This window comes from Hevea brasiliensis, chromosome 4 (genome assembly GCF_030052815.1).
Source record: "Hevea brasiliensis isolate MT/VB/25A 57/8 chromosome 4, ASM3005281v1, whole genome shotgun sequence".
In the NCBI taxonomy this organism is placed as follows: Eukaryota; Viridiplantae; Streptophyta; class Magnoliopsida; order Malpighiales; family Euphorbiaceae; genus Hevea; species Hevea brasiliensis.
Window position 1 is genome coordinate 116,178,374 of NC_079496.1, and position 13,581 is coordinate 116,191,954.

At 34.3% G+C, this 13,581-nt stretch overlaps 1 protein-coding gene across 1 annotated transcript in view; it reads right to left on the reverse strand.

Annotated features, from left to right (window-relative positions):
- Window positions 1-7: 7 nt before the first annotated feature.
- LOC110672779 (uncharacterized) overlaps window positions 8-13,581 on the reverse strand; it is a 46,415-nt gene continuing 32,841 nt past the window's right edge. The window contains exons 18-22 of the mRNA XM_021835648.2: window positions 12,678-12,792; window positions 12,491-12,580; window positions 12,077-12,142; window positions 11,895-11,990; window positions 8-625 (exon numbers count right to left, since the gene is read on the reverse strand). Of these exons, the coding sequence (XP_021691340.1) occupies window positions 503-625; window positions 11,895-11,990; window positions 12,077-12,142; window positions 12,491-12,580; window positions 12,678-12,792 (490 nt within the window). The 3' untranslated portion in view covers window positions 8-502. The remainder of the gene's footprint in view (window positions 626-11,894; window positions 11,991-12,076; window positions 12,143-12,490; window positions 12,581-12,677; window positions 12,793-13,581) is intronic.

Below are 13,581 nucleotides of genomic sequence, written 5' to 3' on the forward strand. Positions count from 1 at the left end.
AACGGTATTAAAAGAGTATCATCCGGAAGGCTTTTGCCGTAAATTTAAAGACTTCCATAACCAGGAATCTTACAAAGAAAACCGAAATTTCAAAATTGCTGGTTTCGACTGCAGCAACTTTTCCCCATTTTCACCACTATGTTATTACAATGTCCAGGTAGTTTAAACCAAAAGAATAGTTGCAATGAAGATTCCATCTGAATGCATTGTCCGAAGAATCAAATACAACACTCGAAATTCACGTTTACCTCAAATAACTAATGCGATCCCCTGTGAATATGACCCCAAAAGAATATGATAACAAACAAAAGGGTTAGTAGATGACATTATAACAATTGGTTGTCATCATTCAGAACAACTCTCTCCATTAATCGAATCCCTTGACACCCATGCGGGAGATGAGATGCATCTTGGCAAGCACATGATTTGTGTTGTTGAAAAGTTGCCTTGAACAAGTGACTGTACATCAGAACAGCCGGCTTGTAATTGCCATTTGCCAAGGCTACACAGCCTCCACGATTTCCTCAACCTTTGTTTTCCTCTTAGGTCGACCGAGGTGCCTGACATTAGCACCTGATAAAAGCTCCAATGCCTTCTCCAAGGTCACATCATCTGGCTTCATATTCTGCACATAGATTGAAGTAATGCATCAGCATGTAGTACAGTTCTACTACAAAACCAAGTATAAAGTGGATCTACCAAAGGAAATTTGTTGATGCAAAAACGAAGGAACCATAAGGGCTTGTCTGGTGGGCAAAATCTCACAATCGAGAAAGTTAAGGTTTGAGGCCATTAAACAACCACTTAAATTGGTCCACTTCATGCCAAAGATAATGAGGGATAGTCCTGTCTCCGGACTTCCTTTTCCACAACAAGGTAGTGGCAACAGGAAACAAAAGGAGCAAAATTGCTAACAGAAAGATGCATTGCAGCTGGTACATAATCATTCTCATTTGACCTCAGTTTCACACCAACTTCACAATGCAACTTGTTCCTGTTCTAATCCCACTAGCATTTCCTATAAATTCATGCCATTTTCAATTTGGGGCTATGTCATTCCTCCAATTCGCTCCAACAAGCTAGCCAAATTACTAACAATGCATTCAACTACACTTATGTTATCATTAGAGTAAACAGAATTTGGTTTAAACCAAAATAACTAATCAAACCGAACCAAATTAAAAATTCAGTTTGGTTTATTAGACAATTTGGTTAGATTCAGTTTTAATTATTGAAAAAATTGATTTAATTGGTTTGTTTTGGTTTTGAGCAACTCAACTCAACTCAACTAAGCCTTTATTCCAAAAATTTGGGGTCGGTTATATGAATTCTCTTTTTCCACTCTAAACGATTTTGAGTTAAATCTTCGGAAATGTGTAATGCTTCTAAGTCATGTTGTACCACTCTCCTCCAAGTCAATTTAGGTCTATCCCTTCTTTTCTTTCTATCATCTAACCTAATGTGCTCTACTTATCTAACTGGAGCCTCTGTATGTCTACGCTTCACATGACTAAACCACCTCAATCTCTCTTCTCTCAACTTATCCTTAATTGGCATCACTTCTATCTTTTCTCTAATACTCTCATTACGGACTTTATCTAGTCTAGTATGGCCACTCATTCACCTTAATATTCTCATCTCCGCAACTCTTATCTTAGACACATACGACTCCTTCAGTGGCCAACACTCATTACCATATAACATAGCCGGTCGTATGGCTGTACAGTAAAATTTTCTTTTCAACTTATTGGGAATCTTGCGATCACATAAAACTCCCGTGGCACATCTCCACTTCAGCCATCCGGCTTTAATCCTAGTACTAACATCCTCCTCACATCTCCCATCTACTTGAAGGACTGAGCCGAAATATTTAAAGTGATTACTTTAGGACAGTACCACTCCATCTAAACTAACTCCTTTCCTATCACCAGTTCGACCTTCACTGAACTTGCAATGCATGTATTCTGTGTTCGTTCTACTTAACTTAAAGCCCTTTGACTCTAGAGTACTTCTCCAAAGCTCTAACTTTTTATTAACTCATTCTTGAGTCTCATCTATCAGAACTATATCATCTGCAAACATTATGCACCAAGGGATACTCTCTTGTATATGTTTCGTCAATTCATCTAAAACTAATGTAAAAAGGTAAGGGCTTACGGCTGAACCTTGGTGTAATCCAACTGAGATAGAAAAATCTCGTGTCCCCTCCCACTGTGCGCATAATAGTAGTTGCTCCTTCATACATATCTTTCAACACTTGTATGTACCTAATAGATACCCTCTTTTGTTCTAACACTCTCCATAAGACATCTCTTGAAACACTATCATAAGTTTTCTCCAAATCGATAAAAACAATGTAGATCTTTCTTTATATCTCTATATTTCTCCATCAAGCTTCTAATGAGAAAGATCGCTTCCATAGTTGAACGACTGGACATGAAGCCAAATTGATTGAGAGAGATATAAGTGTCATGACGTAATCGATGTTCCACAACTCTCTCCCACAACTTCATAGTATGGCTCATGAGTTTAATTCTCCTATAGTTTAACAATTCTGTATGTCTCCCTTATTTTTAAAAATGAGTACTAAAATACTACTCCTCCATACATCAGGCATTTTCTTTGAGTTTAGAATCTTATTAAATAATTTAGTTAACCATGCCACTCCCATATCTCCCAAACACTTCCACACTTCAATTGGTATTCCATCGGGTGCACAGGCTTTATCTACTTTCATTCTCTTAAGTGCTTCCTTTACTTCTAAAGATTAAATCCTTTTACTATAATTCACATTATTTTCTATTGCTCTGTAGCCTATATTCACGCTATTACCATTTTGACTATTATTAAAAAAATCATCAAAATAATTTTTTCATTTTTCTTTAATGTCCTCATATTTCACTAACACTTTTTCTTCTTTATACTCGATGCACCTAACTTGATTGAGATCTTGATATTTCTTTTCTCTCCTCCTTGCTAATCTACACATATCTTTCTCTCATTCTTTTAGTTCCAAGTTTCTCATATAACTTTTCAAAGGCCTGTGCTCTTGTTTGACTAATTGCCTTTTTTGTCTCTTTCTTTGCTATCTTATACTGTTCATATGCCTCATTATTATCACACTTAGGTAATTTCTTATACTATTCTCTTTCTCTTCACTACCTTTTGTACTTCCTCATTCCACCACCATCTCTCTTTTGAGGGTGGTCCATGTCCTCTAGACTCTCCAAGTATTTTTCTAGCTACTTCTCTAATCTTTGATGCCAACTTTTGAAAGTCACTAAATATGACTCTCTTTTTGTAAAGTAGTTATTTGTCAGTATTAGGTCGTATGCCATAGCAAAATCCAGGATGTTTTTTTCTTCCTCATTTCGGTTGCCAAAACCAAAACCTCCATGAACATTCTCATAACCTTGCCTATCACTTCCTACATGTCCATTCAAATCTCTACCGATGAAAACATTCTCTTCATTTGGTATGCTTTGCATTAGATCATCCAAATCTTCTCAAAACCTTTATTTACTCTCATTATCTAGTCCTATTCGTAGGGTATAAGCACTAACTACATTTATTATTTCTCCTTCTAATACTAGCTTTACTAGTATAATTCTATCTCTTACTCTTTTCACAGCTATTACAGCATCTTTCAATGTCCTGTCTATGATTATGCCCACTCCGTTCCTGTTCCTCTGCTTTCCGGTAAACCACAGTTTGTACCCTGAATTACCCACTTCTTTGCTTTTTCTCTCCTACCCATTTAGTCTCCTGAATGCTTGTTTTGGTTTTGAGCAAAAAAAAAAAATTTTGATTAAACTAATCCGAAACAATATAAGGCACCTCATGGATCAGTGGCTTAAGGCTCATAAGCTATGTTAATAAACCCACTTCGGACATTGAACCAGCAAAAGGACCGGATAGATGGATCACTGATTCAACCGATAGATTAATTGGTCACAAAAATATTAAATATATATTAATTAAATATTACTAATTTAAAATAATTATGAATAATTTTCAATTTAATTAGAGACTCATAAATATGATCCAACATAAAATAAAAGATATTAAAATAGTAATACAAGCCAAATTAATTTATAATTAAGTTCTAAAATCAAGACCCAACTTATTTATAATAGACTTCATTTTGTCACTCTAATTGCTACAAAAAAACATAAAATAAAATTGAGTTAAAAAAAAAGATAAATGTTGTATAATTTTATATTACCTAACTATGCTTTTTGATTATTCATTCTTGGCATAGCCTATGAAATATATGCGTTATCATTTGAATTGATTGAAACATAATGGACTTTTTATCTATTTAATTGGTTAAGAATTTCAATAGCTTTTTTTTTTTTGTTATTCCACACCTTTATTCCTCGTCAAGATAATTCACAAAACTAAACTTCCTCGCCAATTTTCGGTGAAATATTACACTTCCAACGGCAACTTTGAATCAGTTAGAAAAGCTTTGTATCAACAAGAAACTAAAAGAAGTTTTTGGTCTCAAAAAACTTTGGATATGGAAAAAGCTTTATGCCTACAAGAAAGATCATTGGATGTGTGCAAATGGTAACGGAGCCAAAATTTTTGGTCAGTGGGGGCAAAAATTTTATCTTCATGTATTTATAAAATATTTGAATAAAAATATTTTTTTGTTTACAAAATATTAGGTCATTAGCAAATAAATAAATATATTTTTAACAAAATATGTCAAAATTTTAATTTATTAAACTTTATTTCGAGATGAATGTACAATATTCAATTATATTATTCATTATATTTCATAAAAAAAGATAAAAATAATATATTTATTTTATATATTTTTTAATTATATTAAATACAAATATTAGCAATTAATTATTAATCAATTAAAATATATATGTAATTTATTCATATTAAATATATATATATATATATATATATATATATATATATATATATATATATATATATATATATATATATTTTATACTTTAGTTCATACACTATAATTAGGTAATTGTTACATGTAAGAATCTCAATAAAGATTTTCAAGTTATTTCTTCAACAAATAATTAAATAATTACTAAACTTTAATATATTCTTCAAATTTTGACTCCCATATATCAAATCTTATATAGACTAGGGGGAAATTTTCAATAGAAACATTAAATAAAATTCAATAGGGGCGTTAAGAGAAAAAAAAAAAATATATATATATATATATATATTAATGAAATCTATTAATATTTAAAAAAAAAGGTTTCAGATGAAAATGGAAGAGCTTGCAAAAAACAAACAATGCATCATTTTTGGCTTAATAACTGAATTAGTCCGAATCAAGCGAGTTAGTGCGGATCGAGTGGTTTAAGGTTGGTTAAACGATTCTTTCCAGTTCTCTTCCTTAACGGTTCAAAAGCTAACCGGAATCGGTTTTAGGTCCACTTCACCAGTTCTCTGAGTTGACTCGTCAATTCAGTCCGAGTTGAATAACACTACTTATAAGCCTTCGTTGCAGCCTAGAGTTCGAATCTAAGTTATGCATTTTTTTCTTTTTTATCTTAGTTATATTCTTCTTAGTTGAAAAACTAACCCTAGATCTATTGCCTCTCTTTTCTTTTCCTCTCTCCTTGCTATGACTACCTCTTTGTGCTCAATCCCCCCTTCTTCTCCTTCTCTGTCAATCCCCAATTTTTCCTATCAAAGTTTCTAATATATACATTCTCCCTTTCTCTGTATTCCCTGTTTCTTAAAACATCATCCCATTCTATGTTGATGATAGGGATGTGTAGCTCCAATTCCAATTCGGCTTTTGCATAGTAACTAAATCAAAATTTCAATTCGGTTTTGATTCGGTTCTCGATTCTTAAAACAATTTTACACAACTATTTTTTTAAAAAGTCATACTTGAATTAGCAATTTAAGTTTTAAAATAGGTTATTAATATATAACATGTAATAAAATAAATAATTTAGCTATTTCTAAATTATATAATCTTTAACTATAAGGTATATATATAATTTAAGATTAAGCAAATTATATAATATAGCAGTACAAGTATATCATATAATATACTTTTTAGCTATTTATTAATTATATAATATTTAAATACAAGATAAAAATATAATTATGAATTAAGCATATATAATAGTATAATAGTCTATAATTATACATACATATATATGTATATGTAATTATATTTTAATTATATAATATTAAAAAAAATTTATACAAAAAAAATATATATATATATATATATATATATATATATATATAAATTCTATTTTTGGTTCGGTTTAGACACAGTTCCAGTTCATTTCTTAATGAAGAACCATAATCGAACCATAGTATTAAAATAAGTATGCTTCAGTATTTTTTTGTCGATATAGTATTGTTCTTCCGTTCGGTTTGAAATCCCCAAGGATTGTACACAGCCCTAGTTGATGACCATAACTTTTCTACTTGGAATCACGGCCTTCCAACTTTTGCACGAGGAAAACTAAGGAAGCCCAAGATTCTCATCCTTTTTGTTTGAAGTAGGCAATAATCAATCTCTGGTTGTAAAGGTAATATTTCTTTTTCTTTTCTCATAACCTTTTCTTCATTCTTGCGCCATATAAAATATTTTTTTATTATTATTATTATTATTATTATTATTATTATTATTATTATTATTTTAGATTGAATATGTAAACGGTAAATCCATCCTTGTATGTTTCTGAGGGGCAGAGGAAATCAATATTTAGTAATTGGTTGTTGATTTTTTTTTTTTTGTTGAATGTATAATTCATTTCTTGTGCTCTGTTTCTTAAGACTAAGAAGTGTTGTTTTATTGAGATTTAGAGAAAGAAAGCAGAAAACGGATGAACCAAACCAAATCAAACAGAAAATTTTTGGTTCGGTTTGATTTGATTTCTTTTGTACTTCATGTTATGGAAAGTCAATCACTATATTATTTCTCTGTCTATTCTGTATTTTGTATTCCTATTTAGGATTTCTTCCTGATTAGTAGAACACAATTATAGAAATCAATTGTATATATATATACCCATGTACAGATTAATTGAAATCAAGGAGAATCATCTCTTTCTACATGGTATCAGAACAGGTCATCTATCTAGGGTGACTATTTGTTCTCACCACCCAGCTCAGGAGAGACCTTGGCCGCCGACCGGCCGTTCCCTCTAATCCAGTCGTCGGAATCCAAGCGCGTGAGGCTCATGCGCCCAACTCAGGTTCTCGCCGTTTCTTCACTCGCGGGTGCGTGGAGGCGTGTCCGCCGACGGTTTCGACTCCATTCAGCATCACCAGCGTAGCCTCAACCCCCTCATTCCACCACTGTGTGTTGTTGCCTTATCCAGTACACCATTAAAAGACTTCTGAGGTTTGGCTCTCAGATCCTATTTCGGTATTTACTTGATTTGTGATTTTGGGTTATTTTGCGTGCTTATCTCAACAAATGACAGACAATAAGAATGTTATTTCTGATGTGATTCCGGTGATGACTAAGATCACGGAACACAAACTTAATAGTTTGAATTACCTGGAGTAGAGTAAGACTATTAGGGTCTATTTGCGTAGCATTGATAAGGATGATCACCTTACTAAAGACCCACTTACCGATGATACACGGCAAATTTGGTTAAGGGAGGATGCTCGGTTATTTTTGCAGCTTCGGAACTCGATTCACAGTGAGGTAATTAGTTTAATTAATCATTGTGAATTTGTTAAGGAATTGATGGATTACTTAGATTTTCTGTATTCTGGTAAATGGAATATCTCCCGTATTTATGATGTTTGTAAGGCATTCTACCGTGTTGAGAAAGAGGATAAGTCTCTCAAGGCTTATTTTATGGATTTTAAACGGGTATATGCGAAACTTAATGTATTATTGCCTTTTAGTTCTGATGTGAAAGTACAGCAAGCCCAACGGGAGCAACTGCCTGTTATGAGTTTTTTTGCAAGCCTTCCTTCAAAGTATGAGACTGTCAAATCTCATATTCTCTCCAGTTCTGAGATTTCCTCTTTGCATGAAACGTTAACACGGGTCCTTCGTACAGAGAGTACTCAATCTTCACAGCCTGCCAGTAGTGCTCTTATTAGCCGTAATCCAAATGGACAACAGGGTAATAGAAAAGAAAGTAGAGGAATTACAGGCAACAGAGGTAATCAGCGTAATGGGGAGGCTAGTTCTAATCAGGACTCAAGAGGGAGTCATTTGTTATTATTGCCATTAGCCTAGCCATGCAAAATATAATTGTCCACAACTTCAGAGGAAAAATCAGCAATCACAGATGGCAAATATGGCAGCAAAGGACTCTACAGTATCTTACTCTAAGAAAACTGTTTTGGTATCTGCAGAAGATTTTGCACAATTTTCTCAGTATCAAACATCTCTAAAGCCTACCAGTTCCCTTGTCACTGCAATCGCTGAGTCAGGTAAATCCACTACATGCCTTGTATCTTCCTCATCCAAATGGGTTATTGATTCTGATGCGACAGATCACATGACAGGTAATTCTAGTCTTCTATCTGCGTTTCAATCTAATCTCACTTCCTCTACAGTTACTTTAGCTGATGGTTCTACTTCTTGTGTCATGGGTTCTGGAACTGCGAACCCGACTTCGTCAATTTCTTTGTCATCTGTTTTGTGTCTACCAAAATTCTCTTTTAATCTACTTTCTGTTAGTAAACTTACTCGTACCTTAAATTGTTCTGTTTCCTTTTTTCCTGACCTGTGTTTGCTTCAGGATCTTACGACGAAGCAGATTATTGGTAGAGGACGTGAGTCAGGTGGTCTCTACATTTTGGAAAATCATGCACCGCGGTCGCTTGTTTGCTCCAGTACCTTAAGACTTCTTAAAACTCATTATAGATTGGGTCATCCTTCTTTGTCTACCATGAAGAAGTTGTGTCCTCAGTTTCAGTTTTTATCAGTACTAAAATGTGAGTCGTGTCAGTTTGTAAAACATTATCGTTTGCCTTCTGTGTCTAGAGTCAATAAACAGGCTTCATCCCCTTTTGAGTTAGTTCATTCTGATGTTTGGGGTCCTTGTTCTGTTACTTCTAAAACTGGATTTCATTATTTTGTTACTTTTGTTGATGATTACTCTCGTGTTACTTGAATATACTTAATGAAGAATCGTTCTGAGTTGTTTTCTATTTTTTGTGCCTTTTGTAATGAAATCAAAACTCAATTTAATATTTCTGTGCGCATATTAAGTGACAATGCCAAAAAACATTTTTCAGCACAATTTCAGTCTTATATGATACAAAATAACATTCTTCATAAGTCTTCCTGTGTTGATACCCCATCCCAAAATGGCGTGACTGAAAGAAAAAATCGACATCTTCTTGAGGTAACTCGTGCTCTTCTTTTTCATATGAAAGTTCCTAAACACTTTTGGGCGAATGCAGTTTCTACGACATGTTTTTTGATCAATCGTATGTCGTCTTCTGTCCTTAATGAGAATATTCCTTATACTGCTTTGTTTCCTACAAAATCTTTGTTCCCTGTTAACCCCGTATTTTTTGTTGTACCTGTTTTGTGCGTGATGTTCGTCTACAGGTTACTAAATTGGATCCGAAGTCTCTCAAATGTGTCTTCCTTGAGTACTCCCGGCTCCAAAAAGGGTACCGCTGTTTCTATCCTACTCTTAATCGTTATCTGATGTCACATTTTTTGAGTCCACTCCATTCTTTCCTCAATCATCTGTGTATTAGAATCAGGGAGAGGAGGATGATCTCTTAATATATACTATCCAACCAATGTCTAGTCCTCTCCCACAGCCTATTCCTTCTGTCTCTAGACCTACTCGACCTCCCATTGTTCATGTTTATTCCAGGAGATTGAAGATTCCTAACTCAGATCCTCCACCAGCTACTTCGTTAGGAGATCCTGTACCTCATAGTGATCATGATTCTAAACTAGACTTACCCATTGCTCTTCGTAAAAGTAAGCGTTCATGCACTTACCCTATCTCTTTTTTTGTTTCTTATAATCAATTGTCTTCTTGTTTTCAGTGTTTTGTTACTTCTTTAGACTCTGTTCCTATCCCTAATACTGTTGGTGAGGCACTGCCTCATCCTGGCTGGTGTGCTGCTATAAAAGAGGAAATGAAGGCTTTAGATGCTAATGGTACATGGAAACTATTGCCTTTGCCCACTAGTAAGAAAGCTATTGGTTGCAAATGAGTATTTACAATAAATGTAAATTCTGATAGTTTTGTGGCTAGGTTAAAAGCACGCTTTATGGCAAAAGGATATGCTCAGACATATAGGGTTGATTACTCTGACACTTTTTCTCTTGTAGCTAAACTTACTTATGTTCGCTTGTTTATCTCTTTAGCAGCTACATATGATTGGCCCCTGCACCAATTGGATATCAAGAATGCTTTCCTTCATGGTAATCTTCAAGAGGAGCTATATATAGAGCAACCACCTGGGTTTGTTGCTCAGGGGGAGTTGGGTAAAGTTCCTAAGGCCTGGTTTGGGAGATTCAGTGAAGCAGTACAGGAATTTGGTATGCAAAAGAGTAAGTGTGATCACTCAGTATTTTATAGACAATCTAAGACTGGTCTAATTCTCCTGGTAGTATATGTGATGACATTGTCATCACTGGGAGTGACTCTGCAGGTATTTTATCTCTTAAAACCTTCCTCCAAACTTAGTTTCAGACCAAAGACTTGGGATTGTTAAAGTATTTCTTGGGTATTGAAGTTATGAGAAGTAAGAAGGGTATTTTCTTATCTCAAAAAAAATATGTCCTCGATCTATTGACAAAGACAGGAACACTAGGTGCTAAGCCTTACAGTGCACCAATGACTCTAAATTTACAACTGTTAGCAGGAGATAGTGAGTTGTTCGAAGATCCAGAGAGATACAGGAGATTAGTAGAAAAATTGAACTACCTTACAGTCACTCGTCCTGACATTGCTTATGCCGTTAGTGTGGTAAGTCAGTTTATGTCTTCCCCAACTGTTGCTCATTGGGAAGCCTTGAGACAAATCTTGTGTTATCTGAAAGGCGCTCCAGGAAGAAGTTTGTTATATGGTAATCATAGGCATTTGAATGTTGAATGTTTTTTAGATGCCGATTGGGCTGGATCTAAGGTTGACAGGAGGTCAACTACTGGATATTGCGTTTTTGTTGGAGGAAATTTAGTGTCTTGGAGAAGCAAGAAGCAGAGTGTAATTTCTCGATCAAGTGCTGAATCGGAATACAGAGCCATGGCACAATCAGTATGTGAGGTAATGTGGATACTTCAATTACTAGATGAGACAGGTTTTAAAGCCTCCCAGCCTGCGAAATTATGGTGTGATAATCAAGCTGCTATCCATATTGCTTCTAATCCGGTGTTTCATGAGCGGACCAAACATATTGAGATTGATTGTCACTTTGTTCGTGAAAAGATTCAACAACAGATCATCTCAACAGGACACATTAAAACTGGAAAGCAGTTAGGAGATATTTTCACAAAAGCTCTGAATGGAGCTAGGATTGGTTGCATTTGTAACAAGTTGGACATGATTAACATCTATACTCCAACTTGAGGGGGAGTGTTATGGAAAGTCAATCACTATATTATTTTTCTGTATATTCTGTATTCTGTATTCCTATTTAGGATTTCTTATTTAGGATTTCTTCCTAATTAGTAGAACACAATTATAGGAATCAATTATATATATATATATACACCCATTTACAGATTAATTGAAAACAAGGAGAATCATCTCTTTCTACAGGTTCTCATAATTTTGATAATTTGATTTTTGGCTTTTAGGTTTGGTTTCGAACACTCACTTCTAGTTATCATTGTTAAGGAAGAATGGAAATCGGTGATTGATCATCTGCACATCTAATCATTAAAAAAAATGAAAAATAAGAAGAAAGAGAAGCTAGATGAGGCATACCTTGGGAACTGAAGCAATTGTCCGTCGATGTCTAACAGAAAATCCAACCTTTGCATGCTTTAATATCACAGGATGCCCATCCTTTGGATGGTTACCCTAACAAGAAGTTGGCATAATTTAGCTCACGGATCATTAAAAGTGCAGAATGAAAGCACAATCTCTAATCAGATTGGTGAACATACCAATGTCACAGGATAACGCAGTAACCCCAGAGCATCCTCCAATGTAATACCATCCACATCCTTTATCTAAAGAAAGAGCAATATCATCCATTTTTATTACATGGTTCATTTATTCAAATTGAAAGACTCGCAGTCTGGGATGGGAATATATTTCCAAAGCCAGGACAGAACGGAGAATATGTCACACACACCCCAGGACACATAAGCATTTTAGAGAGCCGATCAACCAGGACATAAATAAAAGAAAAAAAATTTGTCATGAAACATTAATGAAGAAAACGTGCAAGACAATCAATAGTGTGCTTTTGGCTGTATTGCAATGTGAAATATGAATGTCCAAATTGCCATAAGAAAGAAAAACTCAGATTTGGACACGAAAGATTTGAATCAAGCAAAACAAGGATCATTCATTACATGAGAAACAGAGGCTCTTTTTGGTGTGAAACCCTTCCTGTCTTCACCAAGCTGTACATAGAATCCATATGGACCATTCTTCAAGAGAACCTGAATGGAAATTTGTTTGTTCAAAAAATGTCATGATAATTTCAAACAGGACTAAGGCTTAGACTAACAAATAAAAAGAGCTCGATTCAAAGCATACCTTTTCATTAGATACTGGATGAACACCAAGCAACTTTGGTTCCTCCACAGACTTGTTTTGAGGAGTTTCTTCTTCTTCTTCTTCTTCTTCACCATATAAAGTCTTAGCAATATACCTACACAAGATCCTAACAAGTCAACCATCTGCATCTACTAAAAAAAATAAATAAACAAATAAATGAAAAAATAAGGCTGTTATCTCAACAAACTAATTCCACAATCACAACTAGGATTCTAGACTAGGTCAGGCTAATTCAAAAGGTGAATTGTTTGGCCCAAAATTTTGCATTTAGCTTTATATGAACTCGGATTGAGCTGATTGGATATTTGAGTCATAATTATTTATATGCACATCATAACACTTTAGGCTGTACATACCATCTTAAACAAGCATGAATAACTACATTCAATTTACCTAGCAAGCTATTTTTTTAACAGACACAATTAATTATCAAAACAATCTCCAGAATTTTTGTCACAGAACATACAGTTAAAGTCACTAACAGAAAAAATAAATAAATAAAAAATAAAAAATAAATTGGGTGTTGATACTCCAAGCTCACTTCTCTGCTTTGTCAATGAATATTCTTCTCCTTCCTACTCTTTTCATATTTTCTCTTCTGAAATTACAATAAGGGTAAAGAAAAGGCGGCACCAAGACCATAACATTGTCTGACTGAAATTAAGAATTATGACCATTTCAATGCATCAAGTAATGAATAATAGCATTATTGGACTTAAATAGAATACTTCTGTTCTGAGTCCAGTCCTGCCTACTTGCTTTTGACAAAGTGTGGCCTGAATATGCTAGACCAGGCATGCAATTTATGCAAGTTCAATAGTTTGATCCCACAAAAGGTTTAACTAATAATTTCTTTTCTAAAAGAAAGTAGGATGTCAATATT